The sequence below is a fragment of the Mustela lutreola genome, chromosome X, assembly GCF_030435805.1.
Source record: "Mustela lutreola isolate mMusLut2 chromosome X, mMusLut2.pri, whole genome shotgun sequence".
NCBI lineage: Eukaryota > Metazoa > Chordata > Mammalia > Carnivora > Mustelidae > Mustela > Mustela lutreola.
In genome coordinates, this window is record NC_081308.1 from 33,549,726 (window position 1) to 33,572,716 (window position 22,991).

Sequence of the window (22,991 nt, forward strand, 5' to 3'; positions counted from 1 at the left end):
CACATCATCCCAGGCACGATTAAACTAGGTCAGTTTCTAAGAGCGATCTGAAAAAAGCAGGCCACTTAGTATTTTGCCAGCCTCTGGGATTCTTCCCAGCCTCTCCCACAGTCTCAGAGATGGCTCCCAGAATATGTGCAACCATCAGCACCAATTGCCTTAGCGATGTCCCAACTAGTGTGTTGGGACCTTGAAATTCTTGTTTCCTTGTGGCCTGATTTACATGGGGCCCCAGGTCTTTTCCGACGCAAGAACTGAACTAGGTGAAACCTGATTGCTGAATAGAGTCTTGTCAAGTAGAGCACAAAGAAAGATGCAATGAAAATGTTTCACTTTGGGGGATGCCTGGGTGCCTCAGCTGGTTAAGCATCTGCCTGTGTTTCAAGTCATGATCCCAGGGTCCTGGGATCGAGCCCTGTGTGAGCCTCCCTGCTCAATGGTTGGGGGGGGGTCTGGTTCTCCCTCTCCTCCCTCTGTCCCCCTCAACTTGTGTGTGCGCTCTCTCTCTCTCTCTCAAATAAATAAAATCTTAAGAAAAAGAAAATGTTTCAGTGTATGACCATAATTTCTCCAAGTGATCTCACCCAGTCTAAGGACCTGCTAAGTGATTCAAATACCTGCTCATGGAATTGTTTTCCAGAAGAGAGTTTGGCTCTGGAATGTCCTGGAATACCCTGTTTTCTCCACTTATTACTCTTTAGCCCAGGAGCTTATTCAAGTAGGACTGTTATTCATGAGTGGTATCTTTTTTTTTTTTTTATAAAGATTTTATTTATTTATTTGACAGACAGAGATCACAAGTAGGCAGGGAGGCAGGAAGGGAAGCAGGCTCCCCCCGAGCAGAGAGCCTGATGCGGGGCTCCATCCCAGGACCCCGGGATCACGACCTTTACCGAAGGCAGAGGCTTTAACCCACTGAGCCACCCAGGTGCCCCTCATGAGTGCTATCTTTGTTCCACCCATTTTAATTACCTGGTTTCTTTGACAATGTTGAATACATTGTTGTAGATTTCGAATAAGCAATGTTTTAAGTCCCTTTCGCCCTGAGGTGTTCAAACATCTCTTGTCATTCTCCGGATAATACAATTGTGGTTTTCAAATGAGAACTCATTCTGTTATTTGAAAGCCTGTAGCTTCTACAGGTTTCAAAAGTAAATTGTGTGGAGCTTTTCTTACATTCAATTTCATAAGCCAGTCATTCATGAAAAAAAGGGCACAAAGACCCTTTGTAAGCTCTAAACGAGGAATGAGGAAAACTTGTTGTGGGTTCTTGCTTGTGTTCTGGTGGATAAGAATGAGTTCTTAAGAGCAATCTGTATCTGCCTGTTGTATCCCATGCATCATCTTTCTTGGTTTGCCCCTTCTTGACTAACATGAGGATCATGGGAATTTCTTAGCAAATACCTGTTTTGATTCATTCTTGTCTCCAAATGCCAAAAGGCGTGACATACAATATACACTCAGGAAATGGTCATTGGATAAATGGAGGAGACAGTTAAAAGTTTTAGAAACCTTCTCATTTAGAAATCTCTCATAAGGCTAGGAATGAAAAGACCTAGTTTCTGGTTTTATGTACACTACTCACAATCTTGAACTTGAATGACATCGTAATACTTCACAAGTTATTTTGAAGACCCCAAAGAAGCAGTAAATAGTTTATAACATTTAAGGACCTTAGAGTCTAGCACGGAGTTGGGTCATAAACAGTATATTCAAGAAACTAAAGTCATCATTCCTGCTTTTGGGGACATGCTAGTCTAGTCTGATATAACGAAGTGCAGTATCACAAATGTAAAAGGAAATGGTAGATGTGTACACTGATTCTGGGATGTTTGTTTTTTCAGGAACATAGAAATATTGTGTTCAAGAAGAGACTGAAGGGGCATCTAGGTGACCCAGATGATTAAGTCTCCGACTCTTGGTTTTGGCTCAGGTTATGATCTCTCAGAGTCCTAAGATCCAGCCCCACTGCACTCAGGCTCTACACTCAGCAGGGAGTCTGCTGGGGATTGTCTCTCTCTCCCTCTCTCTGCCCCACACCCTGCTCATGTGCACGATATCTCTCTCCAAAATAAACCTTTAAAAAGAAGAAGAAGAAGAAGAAGGGACTGGAGACAGATAGCATAAAGGAACAACATGTCTCTGAAACTTTAAAGTGGAGACAAACCTATCTTTTAGAGTACTGTCTTCCAAATTTGGCAGTATATTAGAATAAATAGTACCACTTTAAAAAAAATGCCATCAGAGTCTGGCAGAGAGAAGGGTGAGACTCGAGAATCACTATTTTTAAAATCTTCCCAGGTGATTCCAGAGTATACCCAAATTTGAGCTCAAATGTTCCAAAGCTTTGCTTCTCAAACTCTGATCACCTGGAGATTTTGTCTGAGGTGGGGCTTGAGATTCTGCATTCCCATAAAATTCCTTAATTGCTTTGTTGCATCCCTTTAAATAGCTCAATTCTCATGTGTGTATCTAAACAGATTGCATGTCAGGTAGTAAAAGAAGGAACATGGAACTAGCATTCACTTCGTAATTGCAGGGCACCATGCTGGTATCTTTATATCTATCATCTTGTTGAATCTTTTTTTTTAATTACATTTTATTTTTTTCAGTGTTTCAAGATTCATTGTTTATGCACTACACACCCTGTTGAATCTTCAAAACAATTATGTAAGAACCTTATTACCCCCATTTTAAGAAATCAAGAGACCAAGGCATAGTGGGTGAATTGTTGTCTCCAGCTGCACAGCTAATTCATGACGGCACCTAGCCTAGACATATCTGACAGCAAAACCAGAAGTCGGTGGGAGTTGTTAGAAAGCCTCAAATGCGAAAGCACAGGTATTGAGATCTGAAATGGTGGGACCTGTCCTTGTAGAAAACTCTCTGTTGGATCACTGAAGAGAAGTTATCAGTGTTGCCAAATTTGATTTCAGACTCTTGCATCCTGTCTGTTGTGCGAGCCGCCAGGTCAGTGGTGTTCTAGTGTTATGTTGTTGAAAGTCTACTGGAGAAGTTTGCATAGAATGGCAATAAGTACTAAGAGCAAAATCGTAGCACTAGTGGAGGATGTTAAAATTCAAATGCAAGACACAAGCACTATGTTTTTCAACTACTGGTATCAAAGGATTGTTGATTCAAAAGAGAGAAACTGTGTTTTCTGAAAGTGACTGGCTCTGACTACTTGATTCTTTCAAGTCTTCTCCCAAATGAAAATACCCCTTCAATGAAGAGAGCTCCACTCCTGTTTGTTTTTTAAGTGATTTTTCCCCCTCTCTCCTGCTAGGAAGCTGAAAAATGAACTCTTAGAAGCAAAACGTAGAAGTGGGAAGACTCAGCAACAAACGAACAGAGTCTGTGTTCACTGCCAGAGAAACCTGGGCTTAATATTTGACCGAGGAGATCCATGCCGGGCCTGCTCCCTGAGAGTGTGCAGCGAGTGTCGGGTCCCGGGCCTCGATGGCAGCTGGAAGTGCACTGTCTGTGCCAAAGTCGCGTGAGTTTCTCGCCTGTGTGTGGAAAGCCAGATTTGAGGATTGAAGGGTTTGGTGTGGGGAAAGAAAGAAGGAAAAGCATGTTTAAAATTCAGGGATAGAGAGTAGAATTAAAATCTAGCCCCACCCAGGGTTAGCAATGCCTTCGTAGAATTCTGGAGGAGTAGGGGTGAGCGTGAGCGAGCATACACGAGCAAAATAGAGACAGAGAATGGTATTTTTACTTTAAAAAATTTTTAGTTTTAAAATTGGAGGCTTCACAGAATGAGGTCTCTTTCTACATGTGAAAACCACCCACAAGCTTTCTTCACTTCTAGCCCCACCTGACTTCACACATCTTCTCAGAGCCACAGACAACTCCCCAAGGCCATCCTTAGATGTCTGGGGTCACTCGCAAGATGAGTATGAAATTACCATCCTGCTCTCCCTAGCAGCTGGAGGGGGGGGGGGGGCGGCAAAGCTTTTTCTGCCTCTACTGAAATGATCATATGGTTTCTGTCCTTTCTCTTATCTATGTGATATATCATATTGATTGATTTGTGAATATTGAACCACTCTTGCATCCCAGGAATTAATTCCAGTTGATTATGGTGAGTGATTTCTTTAATTAAATTGTTGGATTCAGCTTGCTAGTGTTTTGTTGAGGATTTTGGCATCTTTGCTCATCGAATATATTGGCCTGTAGCGTTCTCTCTCTCTCTTTTAGTATCTTTATCTTGTTTTGGTGTCAGGGTTAAGCTGGCCTCATAGGATGAATTTGGAAGTTTTCCTTCTTCTACTATTTTTGTAGTACTTTGAGAAGACTAGGTAGTCACTCTCTGTAATCATCTGTGAAGGCATCTGGTCCTGGACTCTTGCTTATTGGAAGTCTTTCAATTACTCATTCAATTACAATTGCTGATAATCTGTTCAAATATTTTATTTCTTCCTGATTTAGTTTCGGAAAGTTACATGTTTCTACGAATTTATCCATTTCTTCAAGATTGTCCAGTTTGTTGGCATTTAATTTTTCATAATATCCTCTTATAATCTTTTTGTATTTCTGTCATGTTTGTTGTTATTGCTCTGTCATTTCTGACTTTATTTTACCTCTCTCTCTCTCTCTCTCACCTTTTCTCGACAATTCTGGCTAGAGGTTTATCATATTTATTGATCCTTTCAAATAACCAGCTCCTGGTTTCATTGATCTGTTCCATTGTTGTTTTTTTTTAAGCCCCTATTTCTTTTATTTCTACTCTAATCTTTGTTATTTCCTTCCTTCTGCTGGTTTGGGGTTTTATTTGTTCTTTTCTAGCTCCTTTAGTTGTAAGGTTAGGTTGTTCATTGGAGAGTTTTCTTGCTTCATGAGGTAGGCCTATATTGCTATAAACTTCCCTCATCAAACAGCTTTTGCTGCTTTCCAAACGTTTTATACCATTGTGTTTTCATTTTCATTTGTCTCCATATATTTTTTATTTCCTCTTGGATTTCTTGACTGACCCATTCGTGGTTTAGTAGCTTGTCATTTAACCTCCATGTATTTGTGGTCTGTCCAGGTTTTTTCTTGTGGTTGATTTCTAGTTGCATATTGTTGTGGTCAGTAAAGGTACGTGGTATGACTTCAGTCTTTTTGAATTTGTTGTGACTTGTACTTTGGCCTAGTATGTAGTCTCTTCTGGAGAATGTTCCATGTGCACATGAAAAGAGTATGTATTCTGCTGATTTAGAATGGAATTTCTGAATATGTCTGTTAAATCTATCTGTCCAATGTGTCATTCAAAGACACTGTTTTCATTGTTGATTTTTCTGTTTGGATAATCTGTCTATTGATGAGAGTAGAATGTTAAAGTTCTCTACTATTATTGTGTTACTACTGATTAGTTCCTTTATGTTTGTTATTAACTGTTTTATGTATTTTGGGTGATGCCATGGTGGGAGCATAAATATTTACAATTGTTACATATTATTGGATTGTCCTCCTTATTATTATATAGTTTTCTTTGTCTCTTATAACAGTCTTTGTTGTAAAGTCTCTTTTGCCTGATAAAAGTATTGCTACCTTGGCATTCTTTTCACATTCTTTTGCATGATAAACGCTTTCCTATCCCTTCACTTTCAATCTGCCTGTGTCTTTAGGTCTGAAATCTGTCTCTTGTATGCAGCATATAGATCGGTCTTTCCTTTTTTATCAGTTCTGTCCCTCTGTATCTTTTGATTGGAGTGTTTAGTCCACTTACATTTGAAGTAATTGTTGATAGGTATGTACTTCTTGCCATTTTGTTATCTGTTTTGTGGTTCTTTTTGTCATTCTTAGTTCCTTTTTTTTTTTCCTCTGTACTCTCACGGTTTGCTGGTTTTCTTTAGTGATGTACTTGGATTCCTTTCTCATTTTTTGCATGTGTATTACTGATGTTTGGTTTGTGGTTACCATGAGGTTTGCATAGAACATCTTGTGCATATAGCCATCTATATTATATTAAGTTGATGGCCATTCAAGGTTGAACCTGTCCTTTGCCCCCCTCCTACAATGTTTCAGGTATGTATTGTCATACCTAACTTTCTATTATTTTTTGATTCTCTTGACTGATTTTTATAGATATGCTTAATCTTACTGCTTTTATGCTTCCTACTTTTCTTACTCCTGCTTATGGTCTTTGTTTTCCATTTGGAGTCCCCTTTCTTGTAAGGCTGGTTTAGTAGCCAGGAATTCCTTTAAATTTTGTTTGTCTCGGAAACTCTTTATCTCTTCTATTCTGAATGACACAGCCTGGCTGGATAGAGTGTTGTTGGCTACAGGTTTTTTTCCTTCCGGCATTTTGACTGTATCATGTCACTCTGTTCTGGCCTATAATGTTGCTGTTAAAAAAGTCAGCTAATAGCCTTATGGGATTTCCCTTTTATGTAACAGTTTTCTTTTCTCATGCTGCTTTTAAAATTCTCTCTTTATCACTGCTTTGTGCCATTTTAATTACTACATGTCTTGGGTTGATTTTGTTGTGGACTCTCTGTGCCCCCTGGATCTGGATTTTTGTTTTGTTCTCCAGATTCAGGAAGTTTTCAGCCTCATTTCCTCAAATACATTTTCTGCCCCCTTTTCTGTCTCTTCTCCTTCTGGGATCCCTGGAATGTGAATGTTATTATGCTTAATGGTGTCACTGAGTTCCCTAAGTCTGTTTTTCCTTTTTTATTATTATTTTTCTCTTTCCTGTTCAGCTTGATTGCTGTCTACTACTCTGTCCGCCAAGTCACTAATCCATTCTTCTGCTTCCTCTAGTTTACTGTTCCCTGTAGTGTATTTTCAACTTCACTTATTAAATTCTTCATCTCTGATTGGTTCTTCTTTTTTTTATGTTTTCTATCTGTTTGTTAAGAATCTCTCTATGGTCCTCCACTCTTCTCAAATCCAGTGACTGTCTTTATGACCATTACTTTAAATTCTCTATCAGGCATATTACTTATCTCCATTTCATTAAGCTCTCTTGCTGTGATTTTGCCCTGTTCTTTCATTTAGGACCATCCTCTGTCTTCTCATTTTGTCTGACTCTTTGTGTCTGTTTCTGTGTTAAGAAAGTCAGCTACATTTCCTGCTCTTGCACGCGCTCTCTCTCTCTCAATCTCTCCCCCCTTTTTTAAAGTAGGCTCCATGCCCAATATGGGGCTTGAACTCATAACCCCAAAGATCAAGAGTCACATGATCTAAGAACTGAACCCCTATATCTTCTTCTCTTGAAAGTAATAGCCTTACAAAGAAGAAATATTCTAGGGCCCTACAGTGTAACATACCATGTTCACCAGAACCTGGTTCTTCACAGGTGTCTCCTATGTGTGTGGTGTGTACACTACAATTGTGACTGAGCTGCTTTTGCCTTCAGTCAAGTTGTTTGCAATGGTGCTCTCTGCTTGTGTGTACACTACGATTGTGACTGAGCTGTTTTTGCCTTCAGTCAAGTTGTTTGCAATGGTGCTCTCTGCTTGTGGGCAGGGTGTGGTCCCTGTGGTGTCAACTGACCAGTCTGGGCCCCCCCTGGACTTGAGTTGGGTCAGACCAGACATTTGCAAGAAGTATAGTAGCCCTGAACAGCAGGGCACCTTCCCTGTGTTGTCTCCCTTGCTTTTGTTGGCGGGCAAGCTCTATAGTCAGACCAGGTGTCTGCCGCCAGCCCACGTTTGGGGCTGCCGTGGGACTGGGGTGTATGGTTATCTCCCCCTCTCTATGAAGCGGGAGTCGGTTTGGAGTGGTGCTGATCCCTTTTGGGACTACTTGCACACTACCAGTCTTACAGAACCACTTTGAATAGGGCCTGGTTAAAGAGCTTATTGGAGGGGGCAGGTTCACAGGAAGATGCAAGGGCATGGCCCACTGTTAGCAAGCTGGCTCTCCCAAGTGTCTGTGTGTCCAGGTTGGGTGGGGGGTGATGGAGGGGGAAATGGTGACTGCCAGCTCTTTTGTTCTTAGAGAGGTCTCCCAGTGATCTGTACCCCTCTAGCACACGCTCTGAGATTAAACAGCTCATCGCCCTCCCCTATACCCCCAGGCACTTTTCAAACTGCTGCTTCTGTGATTTATCTCAGTGGGGCTCTTTGTTGTGCTGTCTCCTCAAGGATGGGGATTCAGGGTCCTTTTGCCCTCCTGGCAGTTCCAGAACCAAGCCCTCTGTGTCTTTAAGTCCCAGGAGTTAAGCCCTGCTGATTCTAAGACCTCACAAAATTAGGTCCCTCTGGTTTTCAAAGCCAAATGTTATGGGAATTCGTCTTCCTGGTGCAGGTTCTCCATGCCTGGGATGCCTGGGGTGGGGAGCTCCTCTGTTCCTCTCCCCTTTCCACGCCTGCAGTATCCCTCTCTCCCAGGGACAGTCCTATAGGTCCATTTAGCTCCCAACTGCATCTCTGCCCTTCTTTCTCTATTTGATGTGTCCTCTTACCTATATTTAGCTGTGGAGAGTCTGTCCTGCCAGGCTTTGGGTCATTCTCTTGGTTACATTCACTGATGTGGGTGTTATCTAGTTTTATCTGTGGGATGAGGTGAGCTTAGGGTCCTCCTGCTCCACCACCTTCCCCAGAAGTCCAAAATCTGTTTTCATTTTCTAAGCGGAATTTAATCATCTGCAAATTAGGATGCAAAAAGTAATTTGGATGTCTTCTTTTCCCATGAAATCAAATTATTTCCTTTGGCTATTTCTCCATCTACCTATTTGGAAAAACTACCAATAATGCACTTTGCTTTCTGGTTAAAAGTATCGTGATACATCTGTGAGTCAAGTAAGTAATGTACAAATTGCTGTTTTCAATCTTGGACGCTTCTTAGCTTGCCTGAGTGGGTTGTAATAGCTTTCTGCTATAATGGTATTATAAAGATTCTTGTACTTGTCTCTTGGTCCACACGTGTATGCATTTCTGTTGGATATTGACGTGGGACTAAAATGGCTGTGTCATAGAATATGTATGTGTTCAATTTCACTAGATGATGCCAGATGACTTTACAAAGTGGTTGTGTCATGTTACCATCTCGCTAGCAATGCACCAGAGTGGTGGTTATTTATATTTTTACTTTTTGTTTTTTGTTTTTATAATTTTGTTGGGTGTGTCGTAGATTTACATTTCATTACTCATGAGAATATTATCAGATATTTTTTGACCATTTAAACATCTCTTTTTGTGAAGTGCTAGTTCAAGTCTGCTTATGTTTCTATCGTCTGTCTTTTACTAACTCAGTGGAAGAACCTCTTTATATATTCCGCATACAAACGATGTTGGTTCTTTCTGTTACAGATACGATTTGAAGAACAGAAATCTCTAATTCTTAGTAACTTAATTTATCTTTTCTTATTTGATTAGTGGGGGGGGGGGTCTGTATCCTGTCAAAGAAATCTTCCCCTAACTCCCAAGTCATGAAAATATTCTTCTATGTGATCTTCTGTATTGTTACTGAGTTAACATTCACCTTTAGCCCTACAGTCTACCTGGAACTGATTTTTGTGTATGCTATGACCTAGGGATTTATTTTTCTGTTTGAATATATATATGTACATGACTCAGGACCATTAATTAGAATGACCATCACTTTTTCACTGATCTACAGTGTCACTTTCATAAACCAAGTATTATTTATGCCTGCTCTAAAAGGTGTCTAACATTGTGCCAGTGCCACAGTATTTTGATTATTGTAGTTTTATATAAAAGTTTTATATCCAGTGGACTTGCAACCTGTTTTTTGTTCAGGTTGCCCTGGCAGTTATGGGCCCCTGGTATTTTCATATAAATTTTAAGAATCAACCTAACAATTTCCACAAAATAAACCCTACTGGTATTTCTTATAGGGATCGTATTATATCAATAGATACTTTTGGTGAGTATTGACATCTTTTAAAACTTAGTCTCTCAATATGGAAACACTATGGCCTTTCCATTTATTTGCTTTTAATTTCTTTCAATAATATTTTATAGTCTTGTGGTACAAGTCTAAAACATTATTAAATTTATTCCAAGTATTTGGCTTTTATGTTATTACAGATATAATCTTTCTTAAATTTTATTTTTTAACTGTTGGTGTGTGGAAATGCAATTGATTTGGGTAGTCTGACCCTGTCTTTAGAAATGTTGTTGAATTTACTTCTAATCTGTAACCGTTTTTGTGGAGCCTTGCAGATTTTATTTATATACAATCCTATCATCTGTGAAGAATGACAGTTCTATTTCTTGTTTTGTAACATTTGTATCTTTTTGCCATATTGCGTATTTGTTTTTAATTTTATTGCTTTCTGCCTTCTTTATTTCCTTCTTTTTACTTTCTTTGGGTTTATTATATTTTTCATTAATTTCTTGTGTCATGGATATTTAATTTAAAAATTGTGAGTATAATTGATATGTTTAAGAAAAGTCATTCTAAGCATGGCTAATCTATAAGAGAAGGTTATCTGAGAACACTGTCATTCAGCTTTTCCCTATGGTATTTGATGAATTTTAGGTGAATAAGTATTATATCCTCATGTCTCCATATGGAATCCTCTCTATGACTTTTGCTCTGGACTGAGATTTGGATCCCAGATTCTTCTCAAGTAACTCTAACACTGTGATGACTCAAACTTTTCCAGTTTCTATATTCCCTGATATTTCAATGGATATAGTCTTATCCTTTTGGTATATCCAGGTTCCATATGTTATATCTCATTCTTCTTTTTCTTACATTAATTATGTTTAGATGTTTGATTTTGTAGCCTTTGTATTCTCTAATATATGCATTTAAGGACACATATTTTCCTGTTTTCACTGCTTTAGCTACATCCCCTCCATTTTTATATCAATCATATTTCAGAAATTTATTTCATTCTGTTGTCTAATTTCCATCTTTTTCCTTAATTATGAGTTCTTTATAATTGTCTTTTGCTTCCAGTTCTGTGGGATTTTTCTGTATCTCTTTTTGATATCGATTGCTAGCTTAATTCCATTGCGGTCAAAGAACATACTTTATGTGATTTCAATCTTTGAAATTTGGCCCAGCGAATGGTCAGTTTTGCTCAGTGTTTCTTACACCATTGAAAAAAGAATTCTGCAGTTGTTTATTTGAATAACCTAGATATGTTCATAAATGATGTTTGTTAATTGTGTTGTCCAAATACCACGTATCCTTACTGATCGTTTTTTTCTCTGTATTCTATCTGATATTGAGAGGTATATACTAAACTCTCTCAATAATGATTGTGGGTTTTCTATTTGATCCTTTTAGTTCTGATAATATTTTCTTTATATATGTTGAAATGGTAGTCTTGCATGCTTAAATATTTTGGATTGTGTGATATTTTATGGGTGTGCAGAAACCTTTTTCGTTATGAAAACTCCATCCTGATGTCTAGTTCTGATTTTTTTCTTAAAGTTCACTTTGTTTGTTGTTATGGCAGCAGCAGCGTTGTGTGTGTGTGTGTGTGTGTGTTTCTTTCAGTGTGTGTTTGGTAAATCCTCTTTTATTCTTTTATTTTTGACCATTCTCTTTCCTTATATTTAAGGTGTATCTCTTATAAGTAGCATGTAATTGTGCATGTATGTGTTAAATCCTGTCCAACAATTGTTGTCATTAAGATATTTATTCCATTTGTACTAACAAAATTACTTATATATTTTACTTAAAATGTGTCACCTACATACTCACTCTCTGTCCCATCTGTTCCATTGTTTTATATATTTCTTTTCCTTCATTTCAGTTGTCTATATATTTTTTCTGTTTCTCTCCTCTATTATTTAAAAATTTTTTATCACTTATGTAATGATTACTCTAGAAATTACAACATACACTCTTGACTTATTAAAATCTAGTATAAATTAGTACCTTTGGCACTTCTGACACAGTACCAGAATCTTAAAATCCTTTAACTCCTTTTACTCCCCTTCTAGTGCTATAGTACATTTTAAATATCTGTATATCTGTTTGTATCTGTACACATGTACATACATATGGATTTATACTTAGAGAGATTTGCACACATACATACTTTCTCTTAGTCCGTTCAGACAGCTTTAAGAGAATAACATAGACAGGGTGGCTTATAAGCAACAGAAATTTATTTCACACAGTCTTTGGACTGGGAAGACCAAGATCAAGGTTCTGGCAGGTATGTTGTCTTCTGAGGGCCTGCTTCCTGGTTCATAGATAGTTGTGTTCTCATCCTCACATTGTGAAAGGGGCAAGGGAGCTCCCTGTAGTTTCTTTATAAGGGGAGCAGTCACCCGCTAAAGGCTCCACCCTCAAATACCATCACAATAGGATTATGTTTCAACATGAATTATGAGGGGGACACAGACATTCAGATTGATATGACTAACGTATAACCTATACTAATGTAATAATACATCATGTAGACTAACAATAATATCCCACAAGATATTATTTTTTTATAGTCAGTATTCACTTAGATTTCCATTCCATTATTACTACATTTCTGTGTTTCTTTCTGGTTAAAGGAACTCTTCAGTATTTTTTTTTAGTGGAGTTCTCCTAGTGATAAATATTCTCAGTTTTTGTTTTTCTTCACAATGCTTTATTTTACTCTTAATTTTCAAGCATGTTTTTGCTTGTTGTTGAATTCTAGGTTAGAAGTTATTAAGTTTCACTCATTTGAAGACATTATTCCATTGGCTTTTTGTTTCCAATGTTTCTGTTAAGAAATCCAAAGTCAGGGGCTCCTGGGTGGCTCAGTGAGTGAAAGCCTCTGCCTTTGGCTCAGGTCGTGATCCCAGGGTCCTGGGATGGAGGTCCACATTGGGCTCTCTGCTCAGTGGGGAGCTTGCTTCCCCCCCCCCACCTGCCTCTCTGCCTTCTTGTGATCTTTCTCTCTCTGTCAAATAAGTAAATAATCTTTTAAAAAAGAGAGAGATCCGATGTCACTATGCTGTTGCTTTTTTGAAAGTACTGTTGACCCTTGAACAATGTGGATTAGGGACACTGACTCCCCCCCCACACACACACATAGTCAAAAATCCATGTATAACTTTTGACTCTGTGAAAACTTAATAGACTTTGTTGACCAGAAGCCTTACCAATAATATGTACAGTTCATTGGCATATACTGTGTATGTTACCAGTATTATATACTGTATTTTGACAATAAAGTAAACAAGAAAAAAAGTTTTATTAAGAAAATCATAAGAGAAAATACATTTATAGTACTGTATTATATTTATCAATAACGTAAATTTCCATCATCTGTTTATAGGATGAACCATCTGTCAGTCCCTATACCAGTATTGTCCTCTATGATATAAAATACTGTAGATGTTAGGGGCATATGGGTGGCTCAGTTGGTTAAGCAGCTTACTCTTAATTTCAGCTTGGGTCATGATCTCAGGGTCCTGGGGTCAGGCCCTGCATCTGGCCTCACACTCAGCAGTGTTTGCTTGAGGATTCTCGCTCTCCCTCTCCCTCTGCCTCTCCCTCTGCTCACATGTGCGCTCTCTCTAAAATAAATAAATCGTTAAAAAATACGGTAGACATTACATATCTTATTAACATTAGACCTCAAAAGATAATGTGAAAAAGAAATTTGCATTTATTTATAGGTATGATGACTCATGCATTGATAATGAGGAAGAAGCAATATGATTGCTTTTTGGTGGCCTAATGTAATTGATACTCTTGCTTTGTGGTAGCCTAGCCTATACATGAATGAATGAATTGTTAGACAATTTTTTATGGTGTATGGTATTAGAGTCATATTAATAATACAGCTTGGGGAACATTGTTACTTTTTTAAAACCACTTACCTGTAATGATAGGCTGATACACAATTTCTCCAACTAGGAGAGAGAAGCTTAATGTAGGGTAATATAACAGTAAGAAAACTAATGAAAGGCTTCTCCTTTAACAGTGATGGCATCTTCAGTGGTGTAGTTCTCCCATGCTTTCATGTTTTCTCTATCAGGGTTCTCTTCCATAATGTTGACAGTACATTCCATAGAGTACCATGTATAACAAGTCTTAAATGTCCTTATGGCCCTCTGATCTGAGGCTGAAGTAGAGACATTATATTTAGGGGCAAATGGACCACTTCAGTGCCCTTGGTGTGGAACTCATGGGATTCTGGGTAGCCAAGGGCATTGTCTAATATCAAAAGAACTTGAAAAGGCAGTCCCTTACTGGCAGGCTATTTCCTGACTTCAGGGACAAAGCATGGATGAAATCAGTTTAGAAGTAGGGTTCTCATTGATCAGGTGTTCTTGTTCTACAACCAAAACACTAGCAGCTAATGTTTATCTTTTCCCTCCAAGGTTCTGGGGTTGCTTTACAGATAAGGGCAGTCCTGTTCATAAACCAAACCGCACTTTCATAAAACAATACAGTCAGCCTATTTCTTCCTGCCTTAAATCCTAGTGCTTGTTTCTCTTCATTAGTAACAAATGTCCTTTGTGGCATTTTTTTTCTCGCAAAATAGGGCACTTTCACCTGCATTAAAAACCTGCTCTAGCAAATATCCTTTCTCCTCAGTGAGTATGTAAGTAACATCTAGGAGCTCATCTGCTGCTGCTTAGTTGGCCAAAGCTGATTCTCTTGTTATCTTGACCTTTTTTTTTTTTTTTTAAAGTCAAACCTCTTTATGAAATTATCAAGCCATCCTTTGTGGGCATTAAATTCTCCATCTTTAGATCATTCACCTTCCTTTTGCTTTAGGTTATCATATAAGGATTTCATTTTTTCCCCAAATGATTAGAATCTATAGGTTATGCCTTTCTTCTAGCAATCTTGCACCTACATAAAATCTTCATTTTCATTATGAGCTAGGTATTTTTCAAAAAGCGCCAAGGTTTTTGCACCTGCTGGTTCTAACTGCAGCAAGGGCTTTATGAGTTTCTTTTTCTTTTTTTTTTTATGGTCTTCCACTGGCTTCATATGTCTTGAACTGCTGGCTAAGCACAGCTACAGACCTCAATCTTCGTGCCTATCAAGCAATTCATCCTTTCCTTATGATGCCATGTCTTTTCTCTGCTTCTTGGGAGCACTTGCAGCATCACTAGTGGCACTTGGTATGGGTCCAGTGGTGTTGTTGGAAGTTTGAGGTATTGCACTAAAACAACAAATAGGAAAACCATGAGCGATCACTTTTTCTTGGGATATGCGGTTTACTGTAGAGATAACTGTCCATGTGATGATGACTAGTGTCACATGGCATGCACTTGCAACACTGGAGCTCACCATGGTAGCAACAGGAGGGGACTACAAAATTACTACATCAGAACAGTTTATACTACAGGTAATTTCATGCAGTCGTGCTTTAATCCTGCATCTTGACATTTGCTTACATTTTTCTCAACTGCAAAGAGTACCCTGTATGGTCTGTAAGTCTTTGCATAAATTCTGATAAACTTTAACTGTTGATAATATATTTGTATGTATTTTATGATATTAAATGATAAGACAGACTAGTGTCTGCATATATTTTATGCATTCATGACATACCTAAATTTTTCTTGATTTTTAAGAAATATTTCCAGGCTGTGCAGTTCATCTGTGAGTTTTTTCAAATTGTCACTAAACTTCAAAAATTTTACCAGTATTTTGGAAAAAATCTACATGTAAGTGAACCCATGCTGTTTAAAGTTGAGTTGTCCAAGAATCAATTGTACCAGTAGTTTCCATTGCCTCCTTTTAATATCTTCCTCTTTTCTGTTGGATTTACACGGTTTCTATAACACATCTAGCCTATGTCTGCTTTTCTTTATATTTGTACATTTTGAGGTATCTAGAATGTCTTAAGTCTGCATCTATTAATATCTTTTGTCATATTTGAATATTGCTCACATAACATCTCTTCACATATTGCTCTTTCCCCTCTCTCTCCTCCAGATACTCCAAATATGTATCTTAGTTTTATTCAATAGCTTTCATGTATCTCTTATACTTCTTTCCACATTTTATCCCTTTATATCTCTGAATTCATTTTGTATATTTTTTCTGATCTTTCAATTCACTAATCTTATGCTTGACTATATCTAATTTGCTGCTGAGCACATTTCTTTAATTCATTAATTCAGTTGTGTTTTTCAGTTTTAGATTTTTCTTTTTAAAAATTTTTAAATTAATTTTTTTCAGTTTTAGATTTTTTTGTTTTGTTTTTGTTATGTTTCTGTTTCTGGCTCTCTGCTGACTTTCATCCTTTCCCTGTAATTTCTTGGAAAAATTATAATTACTTAAAAGTCTATGAATGATCATTCTATTTTCTGAGTCCCTTATGGGACTGATCTTCTGTTTGTTTTTCTTGGTTTTGGTCATATCCTGTTTTCTCATAAACCTGGTAACTTTTGACTGATGGACAAAGTATTTGAAAAATTGTAAAAATTGGCGAGACTCTCTGTAACAATATGTATCAATTGAGAGCGTGTATTTTACTTCCAGGAGGGGAAGAAAACAGGACCACTGAATATTCAAGATTATATTAATCAAATCAGAGATTGAGCTGATTTCAGAATTGGAGTTCTTCCTCTGTGAGAGCTGATCTCGTTTTGGGTCCCATTTACTCCTCAGGAATAGTCCTTCAAGGTCTCAAAGTATACTGATTATGTAAGAGAGGCAATTGATTTTAGATGTTATAAATAGTGGAAATTAGAAAATTAAGAGGTTAGGATGTGTATAAGGAGTTAATAGAGTTGGGATGAGTATCAAAGTTTATTTCTTCACCCAGCTCTTTTTCCATAAAATGCTGTCAAGGTGGGGTTTACCATTTCAGGGCAATGAAGAAGAAAATGGAATTTTAATAAATGACTGACTTTCCAGTTGCAGAGTCTGAAAACTTATAAGGAATTTCTCAATAACTATTTTTCTAATCTTATACAGTATTTTTATTTGATTCCTAGTATTAAATCATTTCTATTTCTTATTCCATTACTGTTCTCCCTCCAACACTGGACCCTCATTTGCTCAGACAATAGTAACTAGGGACTGTGAGTCATGAGCCCTTCAATCAATCAGGAGTTGTCTCAAGCTTCTATATGGGAAGAGGAATTTTGTTTTTAGCCTCTGAATGCCACTTGTAATCACTGAAGCATACTTCTCAGTGTAAGACCCTAGAGTCTTACACTGGTATATTCACACACTGGTAATTGAAAGTTTTGCCATCAGCTGGTCTGCTAGACAGCATAGATGGTAATTGCAGGTCTGATTGACATAAACTTTCCTCTAAATCTTGTCAGATCAACATTCAGTTATAGTAATAAGAGAGAAGTTTTAAATGTGGTAAGTCAATGGAATTTGGAAGTTGTTTGTTATGGAAGCTACTCTACCCAAACTAATACACCCCTTCCTGTGTTTTTTTTTACCTTACTGCATGTATGCTATGTATTTTACTTATTATTCCTGTTTATTATCTTTCTTCGTCCATTAGAATATAAGCTTTATAACCACGAGGGCACAGATTTTTATCGACAGTGTTCACTGATGTAGTTCTAGTACCTAAAAGAAGGCCTGTAGTGAGTACTCAGTGTACATAGTGACTGTTAAGGATGGATGGATAAGCAAAGGAATGAATACACGGGTGAGTAAATGAGTGAGTGAGTGAGTAGATGGCAGGTTTCCACTTAAAGCATTTCAGGTTTAAGCAATTTTGGAACAAATGTGGTTTTCTTCTGTCAGCAGCATGGGATTGAAAAAAATACAAAAAAATCCATGAGCTATACCAACTACATTTATCCTCAGAACAGAGTAAATTCTCAGCTGTCACAGAAAGTTATAATACCAGTTGTTGTCAGAAGAGTGTAAGAATAAATAATAATGATTTGAAAGTGCTGTGTCTTCCTTAGTAGATATCAGTGCATTAATATAGAACTTCTGAATCACTGTACTACATATATTGATGAAACAATAACTTAACAAACACATCCATCCACCTGTCCAGTTGATCCATCCATGCATCAACCCATTGATTCTTCCCTTCTATAATATTTATTGATAACCTATTGATAGAGAAGGAGTTGCAGATACAAAGATGAATAAAACATGGACCACCCTGAATGGTTTCACAGTCAGAGAAGGAAGATGATTTCATTACAGTATTGTCTTCTCAGTAGCATAAATGCTGTTTTTATGCTTTCAAATGTCTGGAGGCAGAAACAGAGCTTTCAATTAATTCTTACGCTTCTGCAACAACAACTTACATCCTTCTGTGACAGCTGGAAATTTACATGATGAGTGTCTAATTTGACTTCTCCAAGTCCCTCCTTATTTTTAAAGCTGAAAATAGACCATTGCTGCTCTACTATCCCTACTCCTAGTCTGTGTGATCTCTGAGACTTCAACTATTTGTCAGGATTAGAAATATCTTATTTGCTATCTATGGAGTGGTTTTCAAAAAGGAAGCATGGATGATATTTTCTTGGCAGTGAACACCCTTTGTTTGTTGGGAGGGAATGCTCCAACAGCCACTGGGCTGTCTCCATGCTTAATAGACCGTAAAATTGAAATTCTCACCCTGACCTCTAAGAGATGAGATTAGTCAGAAAGTGACTCATTCTCTAATCAGTTGGAAGCACAACCTTTATTGTAATTTACCTTGGATGGGATCAAAGTAAAGAGATTTTTATTGCTGGACCGCTGGAACAATTTATAGCAAGGACTCGTGGGTGGGGGGAGGCGACCTGTTACAAAGGGCTGAGCAGCCCTTGACATTTTCTACAATCACTTCTCATTTTGACAAGTTGGTTGCTATAGGTCTAGTCTCAGATCTAACTCTAGGAACAGAATGAAAGGGACCCTGACACAGCCAGTTCATTCATTTTGCTCTCTTAATGAGAACTACAAAATTCCACATAATTATACTAACGGAGGCGGTTGCCGTCCAACACAAAGACAGTCATAATGGTCATTTTTCCTCATCAGTACTCCAGTTGAACTCAGACAACATGATGGAACCAAAAAATGAATTACCTTTATGGTATTGATGACTTGATCTTCTGTTCATGCCATGCTATGACATTTCATGCCATTGCATATCCTTGTGAGAGAATTTCTCTTTTTAAAGAAGGAGGAAACTGATTTTGTTTTCAACAAATTAGTAATAATTACTGAAGTAGATGAAATATCACCGAAATAGCTAAAATATGTGTCTCCATCAGTAAACTTGAAAAAAGATAGTACAGAGAGTGCAAAAGGGAATGTATAGCCCTTTGTTATGACAAAGATTCATTCAGCCCCTGACATCTGGAAACTGGCCTGATGTTTACACACAGGCTTTGCTGTTAGTAGGAGATGAGCTGACACTCACCAGAAGGCCATGGTGTTCTCCTGTTGGACATCATCTCAGAGCACGGGCATCCCACAGGATTATACTGCAACCATGATGAAATGAAACAAAGTAAAGACAATACATAGTCTTGTCCAAGAACAGACAAAAATAAGATGACTGTTCAAGGCACAAAAAGCAAAACATCCCCCCTTTTCCGACTAATGTGAATAAACTGCTGCTTCTTTACCAGTTGAAGCTTCAGCCTTGTTCCCATTTGCCTCCTTCTACAGGAAACGCAAGACCCTGGTTGTAGCATTGTTCCCACTTCCTGACATCACCTAATCTAGACCAAATCCCTGCTCCCTTGAACTCTCTCCAAAATTACCTAACAAAAACCCAAATCCTATATTAACCTCTTACAAATGCCCTCTTCCTGAGCTGTCCCGTGGTTCATGGCCTGTCTTGTCCTTCATTGTGATGAAAAATATATCAACTCGTTCAGCTGTAAGCAGGTTCCTGGTGATCTTTGGTTTGATGGGCATTGACAGTTACCACATAGTGATTTCAAAATCACCCTTACTTTGTCAAATTTCCATAATCCAGCTGCAAAGGAGAGATTCACATCAGAGTGATCCCACATTGACCCAGAGAATTTTGGAGTGGTAAGAAGCTGTTTTGAGTGCCTTGACATGCTATTTTTCAATCATATTTTTCAATATATGATTTCAATTTATTTCAATATATAATTATATATATGAGCACTCCCCAGTTTTTAGAATGCTTTGTTAATTATGGAATGGTCTCTAAACACCTACATAGACTAGGGGGTTTCTTTTAATGTGAAAGTATCATATATAGAAAGACACTCTGTAATGTGTATGTACAGTTTAAACAATAATAAAAGGAGTGTCTGTGGGGTGCCTGGGTAGCTCAGTGGGTTAAGCCTCTGCCTTCAGCTCAGGTCATGGTCTCAGGGTCCTGGGATCGAGCCCCGCCATCGGGCTCTCTGCTCAGCTGGGAGCCTGCTGCCCCCCCCGTCCCCTGCCTGCCTCTCTGCCTACTTGTGATCTCTTTCTCTCTTTCTAAATAAATAAAATCTTTTTTAAAAAAGCATTCTAAATAAATAAATAAATAAATGAAGGAATGAATAAATAAATAAAAGGAGTGTATATTCATCACCCCGTTTAAGAATGAGACCATTCTCGTTTTCTATTTTTCATTCCCTTGCTTTGCTTTATGGTTTTGCTGCACTTGGATATGTCCTTAAGTGATATGTTTTATAATCATTCATTTTTGAGGGCTACAAAACTGCAAACACTACTGTATGTATTCTTTGTGACATTTTCATCTCAGCATTCTTTTGTGAAATCTACCCATGTTTCTGTGAATACCATTACATGCATCTTTATCGTCACTATTGTATCATCATGTAAGGTGTCTATTGTTGATGGGCATTTATACTGTTTTACTTTATAATGTTATAAAAATGCGGCCAGAATATTTTTTTCCAATTTCATTTTTTAAATTTTATTTTCATCATGATTAAGTGTACTCTTTAATCCCCATCCCCTAAATCCCCCGTCACCCTACCTACCTCCCTTCTGGTAACCATCAGTTTGTTCTCTTTAGTTAACAGTCTTTCTTGATTTCTCTCTCTCTCTCTCTCTCTCTCTCTCTCTGTCTCTCTCTGTCTCTCTCTCTCTCTCTCTCTTTCCCTTTGGTTGTTTTTTCCTAAGTTCCACATATGAATGAGATCATATGGTGTTTGTCTTTCTCTGACTTATTTCACTTAGAATTATACTCCCTAGCTCTACTTATGTTGTTACAAATGGAAAGATTTCACATTTGTGACTAAATGACATTCCATGTGTGTGCGCTCCACATCTCTATTCATTCATCTGTTGTTGGACACTTGGGTTGCTTCCACAGTTTGGCTTTTGTAAAGCTGCAATAAACATAGGGGTGCGTGTATGCCTTTGAATTCATGTTTTTGTGTTTGGGGGATAAATATCCAGTACTGTGATTCATGGATCATGAGTAGTTCTATTTTAATTTTTTTGAGAAACCTCCATACTGTTTTCCATAGTGGCTGCAGCAATTTGCATTCCCACCACGAGTGCAAGAGCGTTCCCTTTTCTCCACATCCTTGCCAACACTTTTTGTCTCTTGTGTTTTGATTTTAGCTCTTCTGACAGGTGGAAGTGAGGTGATATCTCATTATAGTTTTGATTTGCATTTCCCCGATGATAAGTGATATTGAGAATCTTTTTATCTGTTGGCCATCTGTATGTCTTTTTGGAAAAATGTCTGTTCATGACTTCTGCCCATTTTTTAATTGAATTATTTGCTTTTGGGGGGTTGAGTTGTATCAGCTCTTTATATATTTGGATACTAACCCTTTATCAGATATGTCATGTACAGATTTCGTCTCCCATTCATTAGGTTGCCTTTTAGTTTTGTTAATTGTTTCTCTCAATGTGTAGAAGATTTTCCTTTTGATGTAGCCTGATACTTTATTTTTGCTTTTATGTCTCTTACCCCAGGAGGCATACCGAGAAATATGTTGCTGTGGTCATTGTCACAGATACTGTGGCCTGTGCTCTTTTCAAGGATTTTTCTGGTTTCAGGTCTCACATTTACTTCTTTCATCCATTTTGAGTTTATGTTAGTGTATGCAGCAAAAAAAAAATTGTCCAGCTTCATTCTTTTGCAAATGGCTGTCTGGTTTTCCCAACACTATTGAAGAGACTGTCTTTTGGGGCACCCGAGTGGCTCATCATCCATCCATCCTTGTCTTCTTCTTCTTACTCTTGATTTTGGCTCCAATTGTGATCTCAAGGTCATGGGATGGAGCTCAGCATCCAGCTCCATGCTCAGCAGGGAGTCTGACTGGATTTTCTCTCTTCTTCTCCCTCTGTCCCTCCCCCAAACTCTCTCAAATAAATCTTTTAAAAAGAGACTTTTTCCCACTTTATATTCATTCTTCCTTTGTTGAAGATTAATTGACTATATAACTGTAGGTTTATTTCTCGGTTTTCTATTCTATTCCATTGACCTATATGTCAATTTTTTATGCCAGTACTATACCATTTTTAAATTACTACCACTGTGTAATATAACTTGAAATCTGGAATTGCGATACCTCCAATTTTGTTTTCCTTTTTCAAGATTTCTTTGGCTATTTGAGGCCTTTTGTGGCTCCATACAAATTTTAGGATTGTTTGTTCTAGTTCTGTGAAAAAATCCTGTTGGTATTTTAATAGAAATTGCATTAAATCTGTAGGTTGCTTTGGGTAGTATAGACATTTTAACACTGTTTGTTCTTCCAACCCACGAGATGGAATATCTTTCCATTTCTTTGCATCTTCTTGAATTTTTTCACGGGTGTTTTATAGTTTTCAGAATGTAGATCTTTCACCATTTTGGTTGAGTTTGTTCTGAGCTATTTTACTGGTTTTTTTTTTGTCCAATTATAAATGGGATTGTTTCATTAATTTTACTTTTTCCTGCTTCATTATTACTATATAGGAATGCAACAGATTTCTGTACATTGAGTTTATATCCTGTGACTTTACTGAATTCATTTATCGTTTCTGGAAGTTTTTTGGTAGAGTCATTATAGTTTTCTATATGTGAGAATTTTACTCTTCCTTACCAATTTGGATGCCTTTTATTTCTTTATGTTGTCTAATTGCTGTGGCTAGGACTTGCAGTCCTATATTGAATGAAAATGGTAAGAGCAGATATCCTTGTCTTCTTCCTGACCTTAGGGGGAAGTCCTCAGTTTTTCCTCACTGAGTATGATGTTCGCTGTGGGTTT

General features: G+C 37.7%; 1 protein-coding gene across 7 annotated transcripts in view; it reads left to right on the forward strand.

The window, feature by feature from the left end:
- The window catches only part of SYTL5 (synaptotagmin like 5), a 147,592-nt gene that overhangs the window by 46,294 nt on the left and 78,307 nt on the right, over positions 1 to 22,991 (forward strand). For all 7 annotated transcript variants that reach the window (XM_059157187.1, XM_059157186.1, XM_059157191.1 and 4 more), the window contains one exon: positions 3,287 to 3,496. In XM_059157187.1, coding sequence (XP_059013170.1) covers positions 3,287 to 3,496 — 210 coding nt within the window. The remainder of the gene's footprint in view (positions 1 to 3,286; positions 3,497 to 22,991) is intronic.